This window comes from Rhinoraja longicauda, chromosome 21, assembly GCF_053455715.1.
Source record: "Rhinoraja longicauda isolate Sanriku21f chromosome 21, sRhiLon1.1, whole genome shotgun sequence".
Lineage (NCBI taxonomy): Eukaryota > Metazoa > Chordata > Chondrichthyes > Rajiformes > Arhynchobatidae > Rhinoraja > Rhinoraja longicauda.
Window position 1 is genome coordinate 24,991,347 of NC_135973.1, and position 18,527 is coordinate 25,009,873.

The 18,527-nt window shown below is 45.6% G+C and overlaps 1 protein-coding gene across 2 annotated transcripts in view; it reads right to left on the reverse strand.

Moving 5' to 3' along the window:
* Nucleotides 1–18,527, reverse strand: part of cacna1ha (calcium channel, voltage-dependent, T type, alpha 1H subunit a) — a 170,417-nt gene that overhangs the window by 59,420 nt on the left and 92,470 nt on the right. For both annotated transcript variants that reach the window (XM_078418152.1, XM_078418151.1), the window contains exons 9-13: nucleotides 7,269–7,420; nucleotides 4,676–4,861; nucleotides 3,831–3,948; nucleotides 2,473–2,628; nucleotides 62–149 (exon numbers count right to left, since the gene is read on the reverse strand). In XM_078418152.1, coding sequence (XP_078274278.1) covers nucleotides 62–149; nucleotides 2,473–2,628; nucleotides 3,831–3,948; nucleotides 4,676–4,861; nucleotides 7,269–7,420 — 700 coding nt within the window. The remainder of the gene's footprint in view (nucleotides 1–61; nucleotides 150–2,472; nucleotides 2,629–3,830; nucleotides 3,949–4,675; nucleotides 4,862–7,268; nucleotides 7,421–18,527) is intronic.

Below are 18,527 nucleotides of genomic sequence, written 5' to 3' on the forward strand. Positions count from 1 at the left end.
ACACAAAGGCAGCAATCAAGAGCGGGGGATTTCTTGGCACAGAATCAATAACAACTCTCACCCGAAGAAGGATCCTTAAGCCGTTCACACTCGTCTTCAAAATTAGTTGAAGTTTTTTCTTCGTCTGACTCTGATCTGTTGGCATCACCCTGAAACATTCAATTATTACATGATGTGAATGAGAAGCACCGTCATGGAGTCATGCAGCACTGAAGCAGGCCCTTCAGCCAAACATGCCCACACTGACCAACACTAGTCCCACCTGCCTGTGCCTGGCCCATATACCTCTAACCATATCCCTCTATCCATGTACTTGTCTAAATGTTTCTTAAACTTTGTGATAACTCCTGCCTCAACTTCGCTCCGAGGAATAAACTTCTAGCTTACTCAACTTCTCGTTTTAGCTTCTGGTAACATCCTCCTAAATCTTCTCTGCGCCCTTTCCAGCTTAACAACAACTTTCCTATAACAGGGCGACCAAATACTCTAAAGGTGGCCTCACCAAAGTCTTGTTCAACTGAAACATGACCTCCCAACTTCTTTACTCAATACAGACACAAAACTGCTGGAACTTAGTTCCTCTGTTCGCATCCTTGTTACCCTGTCATTACCACATCTTCCCCGGTCAACAATCGGCCATTGTGGACTCTAACCCTTCCTGAGGGCATCTGTTGCCGGCCCTGTTTTGTTCTGGCCTTCTCTGTCTTTCAGTCTGAAGAACGATTCCGACCCGAAACATCACCTATTGCTTTTCTCCAGAGATGCTGCCTGACCCTCTGACTTATACCAGCATTTTGTGTCTATCTTCGGTATAAACCAGCATCTGCTGTTCCTTCATACACACCTTCTATTCTCAATACTCTGACTGATGAAGGCCAATGTGTCGAAAGGCTTCCACTCTATCTGCCTGTGACTCCACTTTTCAAAGATATAGTTAACTTAAAGTAAAATCAGAAAATAGTACATGGATAGGACATGTTTGGATGAATATGGGCCAAGCGCGGGCAGGTGGGACTAGTATAGATGGGACATGTTGGCCGATGTGGGCAAGTTGGACCTGTTTCCACGCTGTATCACTCTATGACTATATAATTCTAGCAGCACATACCAGGCACCCTCCACCCTCTGTGTAAAATGACTTGCCCCACACATCTCCTATAAACTTTCCCACCTGCCCCTCATCTTGTCTGATCTTTCTCGTTCAACCCACTCTCCTAGACTCTGCCAAGAGTCAAAAGAATCAAGAGAGACTCATTGTCATATGCATTGGGAACAACACAATTAAATCCTTTCTGTAGCTTTACAGGCACAAGAATAAAACAACACGATAAATAAATATACAGTAGTTAACAATACAATTCTCAGTAATACTCGGTGACCAAACCATTATGGTGCCAATCCCTTGATTGCTTTAATATCAAGAGATCCAATATCTCAACAAAGGATTATAAAGCATAGAAAGTAGAGCAGTACAGCACAAGAATAGACCCTTCGGTCCACAACGTCTATGCTAAACATGATGTCAAGACCATCTCTCGTCTACCTGCACATAATCCATATCCCTGCATTCACTGCATATCCATGCGCCTATCCAAAAGTCTCTTGGGTGTCACAATCATATCTGCCTCGACCACCACTCATGGCATTGAGTTCCAGGCACCCACCACCCTCTGTGCAAAAACTTGCCCCACACATGTCCTTTAACCTTTACCTCTGTGACCTTATAGCGACGCCCTCTAGTATTTGACTATGCCACCCTGGGGAAGGGCTACCCTATCCATGCCTCTCAGCTTTATGAAGGCAGATAGGAAGGAAACGGGTAGAAAATTTCAAAAAGTGGCATTCCAGTGGCCACATGTGCGGTCATCATTGTAAGACAGTCAGACATTGTAGAGCGAGAACCTGAATCTCATGGAGAAACTGTCCAATGAGATCAGACAGATGAAGAGTCAAAGAACTGCCGATGTTTGGTTAGTACACAACAGGACACAAAGTGCTTGAGTAACTCAGCAGGTCATGGAGCATATCAGGAGAACATGGACAGGTGATGTTTCGGGTCGAGAATCTTCTTCAGACTGAAGAAAGGTCTCAACTTGAGATGTTATCTATCCATGTTCTCCAGAAATGCTCAGACAGGTGAGGGTTGCACAGTGGTGCAGCGGTAGAGTTACTGTCTTACAGCCGGAGACCCGGGTTCGATCCTAACTACGGGGGCTGTCTGTTCAGAGTTTGTACGTTCTCCCTCTGACTGCATGGGTTTTCTCCGGGTGCTCTGGTTTCCTCCCACACTCCAAAGACATACAGGTTTGTAGGTTAATTGGTTTCGGTAAAGAAATTGTCAGTTGTGCAAAGCGTGTAGGATAGTGCTAGTGTACGGGGTGATCACTGGTCGGCACTGATTCGGTGGACCGAAGGGCCTGTTCCCGCGCAGTATCTCGAAAGTCTAAAGATGAAGTCTACCAAACAACCTACCTCTGCTTGGAACCCTTCCACAAGGATAGCAACCAGCAAATTGAAAAGCACATAGTTGCCAAAGGTCATTAATGCCACAAAGTAGAGGGCAGCCCAGGGTGATGTGGAAGCCATTCCGTTATACAAGACCACGTTCCAATCTTCCTGTGTAAGGATCTGAGGACAAAGACATTGACATTACCGTTGAGTTGTCTGAGATATCTCAGTATTCGTATTCTGGATAGCCAGCACCAACACGTGTTTGGCACTGGGTGAATATTACAGTCACGCACGGCTGGCTACATATACATCACATGTATACACATATATGGTTAAGAATAGAGCGACACAAACTGACATTATAGCAAAATTAGATTCAATAATTAAAGATAAACGAGTAGCTGCTCTGAGTAAGTAATGGCAACACAAGAAACTGGAAAAATTGCTTCATCTGGTTTACAGATAGAGCATGGAAACAGGCCCTTCGGCCCACCGAGTCCACGCCAACCGTCGATCACATGTTCGCACTAGTTCTATGTTATCCCACTTTCGCAACCACTCCCTACACACTAGGGGCAATTTACAGAGCGCCAAGTAACCTAACAAGCCGCATGTCTGGAATGTGGGAGGAACTACGGGTGCAGTCTGTGCGCAGTTTATTCATTCTCCCTGTGACTGTGTGGGTTTTCTCCGGGTGCTCTGGTTTCCTCCCATGCTCCAAATATGTGCTGGTTTGTAGTTAATTGGCTTCAGTTAAATTGTAAATTGTCCCTAGTGTGTAGGATAGTGCTAGTGTACGGGGTGATCGCTGGTCGGCGTGGACTCGGTGGGCCGATGGGCCTGTTTCCGTGCTGTGTCTTTAAAGTCTAACATCTTTAAACTAAAATCTAAAGAAAAGTGGAGTGCCCGGAAATCGGAATCCCACACAGTCACAGGGAGAACGTGCAGACTCCACACAGACTGCACCCGAGGTCAGGATCGAACCCGGGACTCTGGCGCAGTGAGGCAGTAGTTCTTCTACCAGCTGTGCCTCCGTGCTGCCCGACAATTGATCGTAAATTTATCACAAATAGATAGCATCTATACAAATACCCGACTTGATTTATCACAAGAAGATAGTCTATTTAAACATATCCAATTTCAATTATCTTGCCATTACTCATGATATAGCAATTCTGTCTTATCATATCATATCGTATCATATATATACAGCGCGGAAACAGGCCTTTTCGGCCCACCAAGTCCGCGCCGCCCAGCGATCCCCGCACATTAACACTATCCTACACCCACTAGGGACAATTTTTTTATTTATTTTTACATTTACCCAGTCAATTAACCTACATACCTGTACGTCTTGCATGCTTCTGAGGTAGTCTTACCTGAAACACGGTGACAATTGCCCACAACAATGAATCAAAGTTCTTCCTGTCTGGAATAGTGTCCCCAGTCTTAGTCTGCAAGCTGAATTTACATCCAAACAGGTGCATGCCCAGAATACTGTGTGTCAAAGAAGAATAGCCTTTGCATTAGTTTATTTTAGTTTAGTTTATAGTCATGGAGTCATACAGTGTGGAAACAGGCCATTTGGCCCAACTTGCCCACGCCAACCAACTCTAGTCCCACCTGCCTGCATTTGGCCCATATCCCTCTAAACCCATCCTATCCATGTACCGATCTAAATGTTTCTTAAACTTTGCAATAGTAACTGCCTCAACTACCTCCTCCCACATCTCATTCCATACATCTGCCACCCTTTGTGTAAAGAAGTTACCCTTTAAGTTCCTATTAAATATTTTCCCCCTCATCTTAAACCTACACTTCTATCAGGACTCCCCTCAACCTCTGACGTTCCAGAGAAAGCAATCCAAAGTCTCCTTTCAGCTAATATCTTCTAATCCAGACAGCATTCTGACAAACCCCCTGCACCCTCTCTAAAGCGCCCACATCCTTCCTGTAATGGGGTGACCAGAAATGCATAATTTCACTAATACTGCCTAACCAAAGTCCTATAAAGCTGCCTCTTTCTCTCTGGTGCTTTGTCAATAGCACAGCAAGAAAGATTAACTGAGCTATTGTAAATAAATCATGCTTCATGCCGAACGCTATGTTTACATATTCTGTGGTGCTGCTGCAGGTAAGAATTTCATTGTTCTCTCTGGGACATATGACAATAAAACACTCTTGACTCTTGACTCTTGACACTCAAATGAGTTTCCGCGCTCACCTGAAGATAAATATAAACAGCATCAGCAGCATGCAGAATGTTGCCACATTGTCCATTGTCTTCATGAGGACCACCAGCTGACGTCTCAGGGCTGGTAGGAAACGGACCAACTTCAGAACCCGGAGGAGCCTAAAGGTCCTCAGCACTGAGAGGCCACCATCAGACTGCCCGATAATTTCCCAAACGCTGTCAATAACAAGGAAATCATGTTTATTCGCATTCACATTGAGAATGGGCAGCGGGACCTGTCTCGATGCAAGACTTGGAGAAACAAGGAACTGCAGATGCTGGAATCTTCAGCAAAATACAAAGTGCCGGAGTAACTCAGCGGGTCAGGCGGTACCTCTGGAGGACATGGGTAGGTGACGTTTCAGATCAGTACCCTACTTCAGACACCATAGATAGGTGACATTTGGAATTGTGAAGAAAAGTCCTATTCCTTGCCAGGGGTAGTGGTGGTGGCAGATACTATGGTGGTGTTTTAGAGGCTTTTAGATAGGCACTTGTAAGTGCAGGGAATTGAGGGATATGGATCATGTACCGGCAGATGAGATCAGGTTAACTAAGCATCATGTTTGGCACAAACAGTGTGGGACGAAGGGCCCATTCTCGTGCTGTACTGTTCTCTGTTCTATATTCTAGGTCGACCTGAAACATCGGCTTTACATGTCTTCCAGTGAACTGAGTTACTCCAGCACTTTGTGTTCTTTTGTGCTGTGAAACACTTGTTTAACCAAAGCCTTTCCCTTCCTTCGTGCATCCATCTCCCATCCACACGTCCTCATATCCCTCTTACTTGCAGGTGTGTAGGTTAATTGGCTTCTGCAAATTGTCCCTGTTGTGTAGGATCGAACTAGTGTATGGGTGACCATTGGTCGGTGCGGACTCGGTGCGCCGAAGGGCATGTTTCTGCGCAGTATCTCTAAAGTATAAACTCTAAACCTGTGTCCACCTATCACCTACTAGGCTTTATCCCGCTCCCACCCCTGTTTTCCAGCTTTCTCCCTCGAGTGCAATCAGTCCTGACCAGAAACGTCACCTGTCTATTCCCTACCCAGATGCTGCATGACCCGCTGGGTTTCTCCAGCCACTGTGTTTTGTTTAAACCAAGCTGTCCGTTTAACAGCTCAAAGCTGGTAAATTGGATCTTCGTGTGCACCCGGGGGACGTGGAATAATTTTGCATTTCTTGAGATCGGAGTGTGTAAAGGAATAGTAACAGCAGTAAAGGGTACATTTTTCAGGAATAGAGTCATAGAGTCATAGGGTCATACAGCGTGGAAACAGGTCCTTTGAGCTTCGTCAGAATGCCAGATCTGACCTCACTAAAGGCCTGGCTATCTTCAGCCGAGCGCCCTACTACATTTTCTGCTCGGCATTAAGGTAAGTGCAATGAAGATACATTTCAGCTGAGATCCAGCTGAATGATAGTGTGGTCATTTAGCTACACCCTGCTGATACCCAATTTTAATGGATCTGTCCTGTACCTTTTCATACCTCTAGTTTCCCTCTCCCCTGACTCTCAGTCTGAAGAAGGGTCTTGACCCAAAACATCACCTGTTTCTTTTCTCCAGAGATGCTGCCTGACCCGCAGAGTTAATCTGGCATTTTGCGTCTATCTTTGGTGTAAACCAGCATCTGCAGCTCCTTGTCTACCACTGATAGTTGTGCCTTCAGTTGCCAAGGTCAAGACTCTTGATTTCTCCTCCATAAATCTAGCTGCTTCTTTCTCCCATCTTATGGGAGAGATGCTCCTTAAAACCTCTTTGACCAAGCTTTCAACACCTGTCCTAATATCCCTTTTTTGTGGCTGTGAAATGTGAAATGTCATGGGCCACCATATCTTCCATGAAAGTTGCTGTGCAAATGGAAGAGGTTGGTGTTTAGAGTTTAGAGATATAACGGTGGCAGGGTGGCGCTGCAGTAGAGTTGCTGCCTTGCAGCGCCAGAGACCCAGGTTCGATCCCAACTACGGGTGTTGTCTGTACAGAGTTTGTACGTTCTCCCCATGACAGCGTGGGTTTTCTCCGAGATCTTCGGTTTCCTCCCACACTCCAAAGACCTAAAGGTTTGCAGCTTGATTGGCTTGGTGTATGTGTAAATTGTCCCTAGTGTGTGTAGGAGTGTGTGAGTGTGCCCGGATTGCTGGTTGGTGCGGACTCAGTGGGCTGAAGGGCCTGTTTCCACGTTGTATCTCTAAACTAAACTAAACTAAACATGGAAACAAATCCTTTGGCCCACTGAGTCCAAGCAAATCATCTGTTTACATTGGTTAACACTCGTTCTACATTATCCCACTTATCACATCCATTCCCTGCACACTAGGGGCAATGTACAATTTACAGAAACAATCAACCTACAAATCTGCAGTATTTGGAGTGTGGGAGGAAACTGGAGCACTCAGAGGAACCCCACGCGGTCACATGGGGAACGTATAAACTGTGTACAGACAGCACCCGAGGTCAGGATTGAACCAGGGGCTCTGGCGTTGTGAGGCAGGAACTCTACCGGCACTGCCCCACAATGCCACTCATGTGTTGTTGTTGCATTCCACAAAACAGTAAGAGGGTGAACAAAAGACCGTGCAAATCTACCTGATAATGACGACAATCCCATCAAAGATGTTGTACGGGTTCTTAATGTACCCAAAAAGACCAAAGGCGAGAAGCTTGAGGATCATTTCCAGTGCAAACATGCTGGTGAACACAATGTTGCTGATCTCCAAGGCATTGGTCAGCTCTTCAGGCTAGAAGAAAAGTTGAAACATTTCACTTAACACTCAATAAGAGTATTTTATTGATTTGCTAAAATTGCAAATTGTTATTGCCCACTTGTAACAATATCATCCTTAACATAGACTGGAGTGATCTCATCTAGTATTATGGTGCTGGACAATTTTAATGCAATATAAATCACAAAGGAATTAGAGGGTTATTTAGTAGAAACAAAGATCTGTAGATGCTGGTTGATGCACAAAAGGACCCAAAGTGCTGGAGTAACTCAGTATGTCAGGCGTCATCTCTGGAGAACATGAATAGGCGACTTTCGGGTCAGGACCCTTCTTCAGACTAGGTGGCGCTTCGGGTCAGGAGCCTTTAGTTTGGCGCACTCAGACGACATTTCGTGTCAGGATCCTTTATGAAGAAGGGTTCCGATCCGAAACATCACCTATCATGTTAGACAATGTTCTCCAGAGATGCTGAGTTACTCCAGCACTGTTTGTCTTTACGTGAAATAATTATGTTTTCTTTCCAGTTGTTGCCTTCCATTGCTTCCTAATTTCTAAAGGTTTCATTATCAGGAAATTATCAGATAATGTCTCCCTTATGGTTGCATTTCAGAACCTCTTTTACCAGTAGTTTATAAACCAGTATATGAATGTGTCTGAAAACTCTGAAGAAAGGTCAAGAGCCAAAACGTCGCCTATCCATGTTCTCCAGAGACTCTTTGTCTGAAGAAGGCTCTTGACACAAAACGTCGCCGATCCATGTTCTCCAGAGACTCTTTGTCTGAAGAAGGCTCTTGACACAAAACGTTGCCGATCCATGTTCTCGAGACTCTTCGTCTGAAGAAGGGTCCCGACCTGAAATGTCACCTTTTCAAGTTCTCCATAGACTCTTCAAGTCTGAAGAAGGGTCCGGACCTGAAACATCACTGAGTTACTCCAGCATTTTGTATCTATCTTTGGATTCATTTTTATGCAGTTTCTAGGTGAAGACAACGGGAAATGAATACCAAATTATTATTTTCTACAATGGCCCAATTTTTATTTGTAAAGCACTATTTTTGGGGGTATGTCCCCAAGACCCATATTTCAGAACAATACTCCAGAGGATGACGATTTTTTTGTTATTTAATGATAGCATGGAAACAGGTCCTTCGTCATACCGACCATCAATCACCCAGTCTTGATAGTTTTCTGTTATCCCACTTTCTCATCCACTCCCTACACAATATGAGCAACTTTACAGACGCCAAGTAACCTATAAACCTGCACCTCTTTGCAATGTGGGAGGAAACCGGAGCACCCGGAGGAAACCCACGAGGCCACAGTACGAACATGCAAACTCCACGCAGACAGCACCTGAAGTCAGGATTGAACCGGGGTCTCTGGCGCTGTGAGACAGCAGCTCTTCCAGCTGTACCTTTGTGTCGCTAGAGTACCATTTCATCCCAAAGATCAACACAAAGTACCGGAGTAACTCAGTGGGTCAGGCAGCATCCCTGGAGAAAAAGGATGTGTGACACTTTGGGACGGGACCCTTCTTCAGACTTAGAGTAGGGGGTGAAAGTCTGAAGAAGGGTCCCCACCTGAAACGTCACCCATCCTTTTTCTCCAGAGATGCTGCCTGGCCCGTTGAGTTACTCCAGCACTTTGTGTCTATCGCTGGTATAAACCAGCATCTGCAGTTCCTCCTTTCTACCATTTTACCCCAATGGATAAACAAAGTAATTTATGGTTTTGCAATTACATGATTTTGTTCTGAACAGCAGTGGGGAAATCAGTGGCACATAAGTATATCTTGCACATTAGAAACAATCTGTCAGGTGATAAGTGGAGCCTCTCCATTAAAGTGGATGCTTGCTCCAGAAATCTACATTTAAAATTGTCTGTAAGTGTCTCTTGCTCTGGACCGTCCGACCTGGTGTAGCAAGCTCACCACAGGAGCCCGTGCAGCAGAGAACAGACGCACTACAGAGGCCCAGAGGAAACGCACCGCGCGCAAGGCCCGGGCTACCTCCACTTCCACTGCAGCACCCATCCACTTGTGTCCTACGTGTGGGCGTGCCATCCGGGCCCGGATTGGCCTCACCAGTCACTTCCGGACCCACAGTCACCAATCCTCCAACTGAAAGTGAAGTCTTGGTCACCTTCGAACCCGAAGGACGAACAACAAGATGCCACATTAGCTGCTGAATATGGTGTCGTCACCAACTACACAGCACAAGTCCACAGAGTTTATAAATGTCCTCTGGTGCGGAAGTTATGAGCGAGTCTCATTTTCGCTCCAGGTACTTGTTAGTTACAGCCTATAATTTTGAATCCTAAAAATGGAACAATTGCTTTGACAATTAGCCACTCAAAGTGATAAACAAGGGCAGCACCGTGTTCAGTCAAAGAGAGAGCTTGTGATGAATGCCAAAGGAACAGGCAGGAATGTTGATGGTGCAAATATTTATAGTCTTAGAGTCATACGGCCCGGAAACAGGCCCTTCTGCCAATTTGTCCATGCTGACTAAGCTGCCCCACCTACACTAGTCCGACCAGCCTGCCTGCGTTTGGTCCATATTCCTCTAAACCTGTCCTGACCATGAACCTGTCTAAATGTCTCTTAAAGGTTGCAATAGTACCTGCTTCAACTACCTCCTCCAGCAGCTTATTCCATACACCCACCACCCTTTGTGTAAAAAAAGTTACCACTCAGGTTCCTATTAAATCTATCCCCCCTCCCCTTAAACCTGTGTCTTCTGGTTCTCGATTCCCTTACTCCGGGCAAGAAACGGTACCGTTTCTTCCCTGATTTTGGGCGGCACGGTGGCGCAGCGGTAGAGTTGCTGCCTTACAGCAAATACAGCGCCGGAGACTCAGGTTCGATCCTGACTACGGGCGCCGTCTGTACGGAGTTTGTATGTTCTCCCCGTGACCTGCGTGGGTTTTCTCCGAGATCTTCGGTTTCCTCCCACACTCCAAAGACGTACAGGTATGTAGGTTAATTGACTGGGTAAATGTTTAAAAAAATTGTCCCTAGTAAGTGTAGGATAGTGTTAATGTGCGGGGATCGCTGGGCGGCACAGACTCGGTGGGCCGAAGGGCCTGTTTCTGCGCTGTATCTCTAAATCTAAAAATCTAAAAACCTCTATAAAATCACCCCATATCTGCCTGTGCTCTAAACCGTTGCTCAGTCCATGAAACTGCCAAATGTATTTTAAATGTTGTTATAGTACCGGCTTCAACTACCTCCTCTGGCAGCTCATTCTATGTACCCGCCTCTGTCTGTGCGACAAAATTTAACCCTCGGGTTCCTATTAAATCTTTCCCCTTTCACCTTAAACCTAGGTTCTCTGGTTTTTGATTTCCCTACTCTGGGTAAAAGACACAGTGCGTCTACTCTATCCATTCTCAGAATTTTGTACACCTCCGTAAGATCACTGGTATCACAAAATGCTGGAGTAACTCAGCGGGTCAGGCAGCATCTCTGGAGAGAAGGAATGGGAGAGATGCTGCCTGACCCGCTGAGTTACTCCAGCATTTTGTGATACCTTCGATTTGTTACAGCATCTGCAGTTGTTTTCCTACACCTCTGTAAGATCACTCCTCATCCTCCTGTTCTCCAAGGAACAAAGTCCTAGCCTGCCCAAACCCTCCCTCGAGCTCAGGGCCTGAAATCTTGGCAACATCCTCGCAAACTGCACTCTTGGTTGTAGATTAAAGAGGAGCTTTCCAATTCTCGGACATCCTGAAATCTTTCGGAGAATTAGTTACATTCTTCACAGGTTTATCCGTGAAATCCGTGGGTGGATTTTCTGTTTCTTAGTGATCTTTCCGTCCACTAAGCAATTGCAGGTTGCCAGTATTAATTAAACTTGCAGCTAACTTTTCACACATGGAATTGGTGAACCCAATACGAGACTCATTTGTTGAACAAGCAATTGATTAGTGATTGACTATTTAAACTAATACAAATTCACAACGAGGAGAAAGAGTACATGTGATAATAAAGTAACATTGAACAGGGGGCGGCACAGTGGCACAGCGGTAGAGCTGCTGCCTCACAGCACCAGAGACCCGGGTTCCATTCTGACCTCGGGTGATGCCTGTGTGGATTTTGCACGTTCTCCCTGTGACCGCGTGGGTTTACTCTGGGTGCTCTGGTTTGCTCCCGCATCCCAAATACGTACGGGTTTGTAGGTTAATTGGCTTCAGGAAAAGTCGCCCCCGAGTGTGGACGATAGAACTAGTTCATTCCCTTCACCATCACAAGGGTCACCACGGGTGATGAATGGGCGGCATGGACTCAATGGGCCGAAGGGCCCGTTTCTGCGCTGTATCTCTAAAACTAAAAATGAAAACTAAAGAAAAATCAAATCTCTGAATCGGCATTGGCAAGAAATTTGATCAATTCAAATGGTTTACGCACTTCAAAGTGAGAATGTTGTACCTATTTCTGTAGGAAGGAACTGCTAGTTTACACCGAAATGCTGGAGTAACTCTGTGGGTAAGGCAGCATCTCTGGAGAGAAGGAATGGGTGATGTTTCGGGTCGAGACCCTTGTTCTGACTCAGGTACTAGTTCAGGTACTTGCTGTACCTATTTTGAATATACAGCATCGCAGTGATGATTTTAAATTCCTTATATTAAACAATATTGATCACCATCGGCATTGGTGATGGTAAAACTAAATTGTAAAATCAACCCTAGTCAACATCTATCACCAGGGAATGGAATTTGCCATCTTTACTTGGTCTGGTTTTCATGCAACTCCAGATCCTTGGAAATTTGGGTGACTGTAAATGAGCTTCTGAAATTGTTCAGCCAGCCGTTTACCCCAAACTGATACAAGCCAACACTTCTTTCCCAAGTCCTGTCATGCTGTGTGTCCTGGGTTTATATAGTGATAGTTTATATAGCCATTGTATCCATCTCTCCCTTCTATCAATGGACGCCAACTGGAACCCAAGCATACAGCGCGGTCTTCCTGATATTTCCTGGCATTGAGGTGGGGAATTTACTCCTCTGATCCTATGCCAGCCTCAGCCCATTAATTTCATACGGGATTTTCACCTGCAGTTTAGTTTAGTTTAGTTTAGAGATACAGCCCTTTAGAGACATGGCCCTTTGACCTACCTGAGTCCACGCTGGCCATCGATCACCCGTTCACACTACTTCTACGTTATCCCACTTTCGCATCCACTCCCTGCACACTAGGGGCAATTTACTGAAGCCAATTAATCTACAAACCTGCACGCCTTTGGAATTCGGCAGCAACCGGAGAAAACCCATGTGCTCACGGGGTGAACATATAAACTCAACACAGACAGCACCCGCAAGATCAAACGTAGATCTCTTGTGCTGTGAGGCGGCAGCTCTACCGCTGTGCCAATGTGCTGCCCATAATTTCATTTAAACATTTTTATCGATTGCCAAGATTTAGGATTTAGATTTAGATTTAGAGATACAGCGTGGAAACAGGCCCTTCGGCCCACCGAGTCCGCGCCGCCCAGCGATCCTCGCACATTAACACTATCCTACACACACTAGGGACAATTTAAAAAAAAACATTTTACATTTTACCCAGTCAATTAACCTACATACCTGTACGTCTTTGGAGTGTGGGAGGAAACCGAAGATCTCGGAGAAAACCCACGCAGGTCACGGGGAGAACGTACAAACTCCATACAGACGGCACCTGTAGTCAGGATCGAACCTGAGTCTCAGGCGCTGCATTCGCTGTAAGGCAGCAACTCTACCGCTGCGCCATTTCAGGTCTGCAGAGCAAATCTCACTGGCTTTAGCGGTTGATTTTCCACCTTAGCTTTGCCTTCTGCCAAGCAGGTTCAATGGTTCAATGGTTCAGTGGTTCTTTATTGTAACATATGCACAAGCCACAAATGCACGGTCACCATATTTACAAAGAAAAAATAAATAAAGTCCAAGTCCAGTCCACATATTGGAAGTACTGGAGCACTCCCGATCCGGGCAAAGCCAGGTCAGCCCCAGGCTGCTGCAGACCCGTGACCCGATGCCCCGATGCCCCGCTCCCCGCCCGACCCCCTGTGTCTCAGGGGTGCCACCTGCAGTCAACCTTGAGAGGCGCTGGAGGCAATAGGTGTTTAAACAACCGAATATTCATTCCCTCTGCCATCACATAATGCACCAGAGGGACAGGCAGCATCTCTGGATAGAAGGAATGGGCGACGTTTCGTGTCAGGACCCTTCTTCAGATTGCTGCCTTACAGAGTCCAAAGAAGGGTCTCGACCCAAAAAGTCACCCGTTCCTTCTATCCAGAGATGCTGACTGCCCCGCTGAGTTTCTCCAGCATTTTGTGTCTAATTTCGGTTGAAACCAGCATCTGCAACCAGTTCCTTCCAACAACATAATCCACCAGTCCAGGCTCCTTAAATTCCCGAATATACATTTCCTCCACCATCTCATAATGTCCTGGCCCATCGCAGGTATGGACCTCCCCCTAACAAAGGGATCTACAAGAAGCACTGCCTCAAGAAGGCAGCAAGCATCACCAAAGCCTTTCACCGCTCTAGGTATGCCCTCTTATCACTGCCACGCCCAGGAACATAAGAACCACAACCTCCAGGTTCAAGAACAACTTCTCTTGAGCCATCCTACATAACCCAGGAGGCACAGTGGCAGAGTTGGTGCCTTACAGTGCCTGAGACCCGGGTCCAATCCTGACTACGGGTGCTGTCTGAAAGGAGTGTGTCCGTCCTCCCTGTGACTTCGTGAGTTTCCTCCGGGTGCACTGGTTTCTCCCCACATTCTAAAGGCGTGAAGGTTTGTAGGTTAATTGGTTTCTGTAAATTATCCCTAACGTGTGCGATAGAACTAAAGTGTAGGTGATCGCTGACCTGTGTCGACTCGGTGGGCTGTATCTTGAAAACTAAAAACTAAACTAAAACCTTACCACAGCACCAAACTATTATAGACTTTGTATTACTTGGATTGGACAAAGTCAGTTCTTTGACCTGCACTATACATACACTTTTTTTCCTTTATTATATTGTTTATCAGAGTTAATAGGTTAAGACTAGGCTTGTATTCACTGGAGTTTAGAAGGGTGAGAGGGGATCTTATAGAGACATATAAAATTATAAAAGGACTGGACAAGCTCGATTCAGGAAAAATGTTCCCAATGTTGGGGGAGTCCAGAACCAGCGGCCATGGTCTTAGAATAAAAGGGAGGCCATTTAAAACTGAGGTGAGAAGGAACTTTTTCACCCAGAGGGTTGTGAATTTGTACAATTCTGCCACAGAGGGCAGTGGAGGCCAAATCACTGCATGGATTTAAGAGAGAGTTAGATAGAGCTCCAGGGGCTAGTGGAATCAAGGGATATGGGGAGAAGGCAGGCACGGGTTACTGATTGTGGATGATCAGCCATCCACAATGAATGGCGGTACTGGCTCAAAGGGCCGAATGGCCTCCTCCTGCACCTATTTTCTATGTTTCAATGTAATTGGGTTCAGCAAACACTGTAAATTGTCTCTACTGTGTAGGATAGTGCGGGTGTATGGGGATCACTGGCCAGTGTCGATTCGTTGGGCCGAAGGGCCTGTTTTCGCATTGTATCTCGAAACTAAACTAAACTAAATCAGGATGAGTGAGAATTTCCGTACGACCATAAAACATAGGAACAGAATTAGGCCATTCGGCCGATCAAGTCTGCCCCACCACACAATCATGGCTGATCAATTTTTCCCTCCCAACCCCATACTCCTGCCTTCTCCCCGTAACCTTTGACACCTCAATCCCGTCTAAAAGCATCCTGGAAGTTCACAGGCTGGTCTATCTATTCCTGCTCACTGCTTCCTAGATCCCCTTCTCCGAACAGGACCTGCCTCTACTTGGCAGAGTGTGCAAGCTGTCACCAATGTAGCAGTAAAAGACATTTGTGTAGGAAGGAACAGTAGATGCTGGTTTATGCCAAAGATATAGATGCAAAATGCTTGGAGTAACTCAGCGGGTCAGGCAGCATCTCTGACGTTTCCGGTCGGCACCCTTCTTCTGACTGAATCTGAAGAAGGGTTCTGATCCGAAATATCACCCATTCCTTTTCTCCAGAGACACTGCCTGCCCCGCTGAGGTACTCCAGCATTTTGTGTCTGTCTTCAGTAAAATACATTTGCTTTAAAACAATTTCAAAGCACAATTAAGACTCACGCCGTGCAGAGAATTATTGTTCATGGAATAATAGTTATTGCAAGGATGAAATTAATTTGTATGCAGCATGGTTGTAGTTTCCAGCTAATTAAAAAAAAACATGCTACGAGTTATACAGTAATGTATTCCTCCTTTAAACAACAGAGGTAATGCATTTTATCAGGACTGAATGCCAATATACTAATTTCTATGAAACTATATACTTCTCAAGCTGATCTACTTTAATGATATGCCATAGCTTTGTTCTTTCGGGAATGGAGTTTGGATCTCCTTAAAGCATGTGAGATAAAAGGCAACAAGCCTCTAAGAAAATTCACCTTCACTGAGGGAAAAAATTCTGGATGTTTGCATTAAATTAATTTTACAATGAATCTGATCACTAACAGGCTTCTTCGAGTTGTTTGGCAGGCAACATCTAAAGACTGCCCGAGTAGATATTGTGTTATAATTAAAATAAAATCAAGATTCAACAGTTACAATTATGGCCTTCATCTGAGGAAAATATAAATACTGCAGGGAATTTGAAAGCTTTGACTGTTAGAATGGCCTTTGTTAATATTCATTAGCACAAAGCAATAAAGGAAGAATAAACCAATGCTTTATTTAAAATTCTGAAGCGACCTGTTAGGGGTTGTTCAGGGATTGTTAAGCAATTTTAATCAGAATTTATGGGGGCACAGCCCTAGAAGAACTAGTCTTCAAATTGTTCAAAAATAATTATAAGGTGTGGGACATCTGCGACTTTGCATTATTCTAAATCACACGATAGATAAAAGACAAAGCACGGAACTGCAGATGCTAGAATCTTGAGCAAAAGACAAAGTGCTGGAGGAACAAAGCATCTGTGGAGGGAATGGAGAGAGGTCAGGTTCAGGACAGGGCCCTTTTTCAGACCGATTGTGGTTGGGGGAAGAAAGCTGGAAAAGAGAGATGGGGACAGGAGAAATCCTGGCAAGTGATGGGAAGGAACTGCAGATGCAGGTTTACACCGCTGGAGTAAAGTGCTGGAGTAACTCAGCGGGTCAGGCAGCGTCTCTGGAGAAAAGGAGTAGATAATGTTTCTCAGACTGAAAAGAGGTTTGAGAAGAGGTGGGGGGGAGGAAATAAACTGCAGGTGAAAAAAGGCCAGAACAAATCAGGGCCAGCAACATATGACCTCAGGAATGGTGGAGACAATCATGGCCCATTGTTGGCTGGGGAAGGTGTGATATGGAGAGGGATACAAGAATGAGACCAGTGGAACAGGTAGAACTATTATGGTGGAATGGTGGGGGAGGAGGGGGAGAGGGGAGGGGAGTGAATGCAGGCATTACTTGAAATTAGAGAAATCATTATCCGTACCACTGGGTTGTAAGCTGGCCAAGCGAAATATGAGGTGCTGTTCCTCCAGTTTGCGTGTGGCATCACTCTGGCAATGGAGGGGGCCCAGGACAGAAAGGTTTATGTGGGAATGGGAAGAAGAGTTCAAATGGTTAGCAAGTTGGAGACTAGCAGGCTTTGGCAGCTACACTACGGACAGTTTACAGAAGCCATGAACCTACAAACCTACAAGTCATAGAGCTGCTGCCTTAATGCACCAGAGACCCGGGTTCGATCCTGACTACAGGTGCTGTCTGTATGGAATTTGTATGTTCTCCCTGGGACCCAGATTTTCTCTGGGTGCTCCGGTTTTTCTCCCACATTCCAAAGGTTTGTAGGTTAATTGGCTTTGGTGAAGATTGTAAGTTATCCCTAGTATGTAGGATAGTGCTAGTGAACAGGGTGATCGCTGGTCGGCGTGGACTCAGTGGGCCGTCGGGCCTGTTTCTGCACTGTGTCTCTAAACTAAACTAAACTAAAAACCTGTACATTTTTGGAACGTGGGAGAAAACTAGAGAGCCCGGAGGAAATCCACGTGATCACTGGGAGAACATGTAAACTCCTCACAGACTACAACTCATAGTCAGAACTGAACCGGGTCTCCGGTGCTGTGAGATAGCAGCACTAATGTTGTGACACTGTGTTGAATAAAGATCTGTTGAAATTGGCTGCCGTGTCTATGTGTGGCTCATTACGGCACCACCAACAAGATCGTCTGAATGGAGTTGTAGAATCACGCAGAATGGAAATGGGCCCTTCAGCCCAACTTGCCCATGCTGACCAAGATGCCTATCTACACTAATCCCACCTGCCCACCTTTCCTATCCACGTACCTGTCCAAACATCTTTTATGTCTTGTTGTAATGTTGCACTAAAAAAAATAAAGTTCCAAGTTACTAATGAATGTGGAGAGGATGATTCCACTAGTGGCGGAGTCTAGGACCAGAGGCCATCACCTCAGAATAAAAAGGCGGACCTTTAGAAAGGAAATGAGGAGGAATTTATTTTGTCAAAGGGTGGTGAATCTGTGGAATTCATTGCCACAGGCGGCTGTGGAGGCCAAGTCAATGGATATTTTTAAGGTGGTGATTGCCAGATTCTTGATTAGTAAGGGTGTCAGAGGTTATGGGGAGAAGGCAGGGAAATGGGGTTAAGAGGGGAAGATAGATAGCTATGATTGAATGGTGGAGCAGACTTGATGGGCCAAATGGCCTAATTCTGCTCCTAGAGCTTTTGAACTTATGAACTAACATAGTGACCAAAACTGTCACCCTCACCCACACTTCAAAGTTCAGCCGTACTGATGTAGAAATAGGAAATAAGAAACTACAGATGCTGGTATATAAAAGAAGACGGAAAGTGCTGTAGAAACTCAAATGGTCATGCAGCATCTCTGGAGAACGTGGATAGGGGTGACATTTTGGGTCGGGACCGTTCTTCAGACCCGTAATGATCCTAAAGGGCAGTCACAGTGGCACAGCGGTAGAGTTGCTGCCTTACAACGAATGCAGTGCCGGAGACCCAGGTTCGATCCCGACTACGGGCGCTGTCTGTATGGAGTTTGTACGTTCTCCCCGTGACCTGCATGGGTTTTCCCC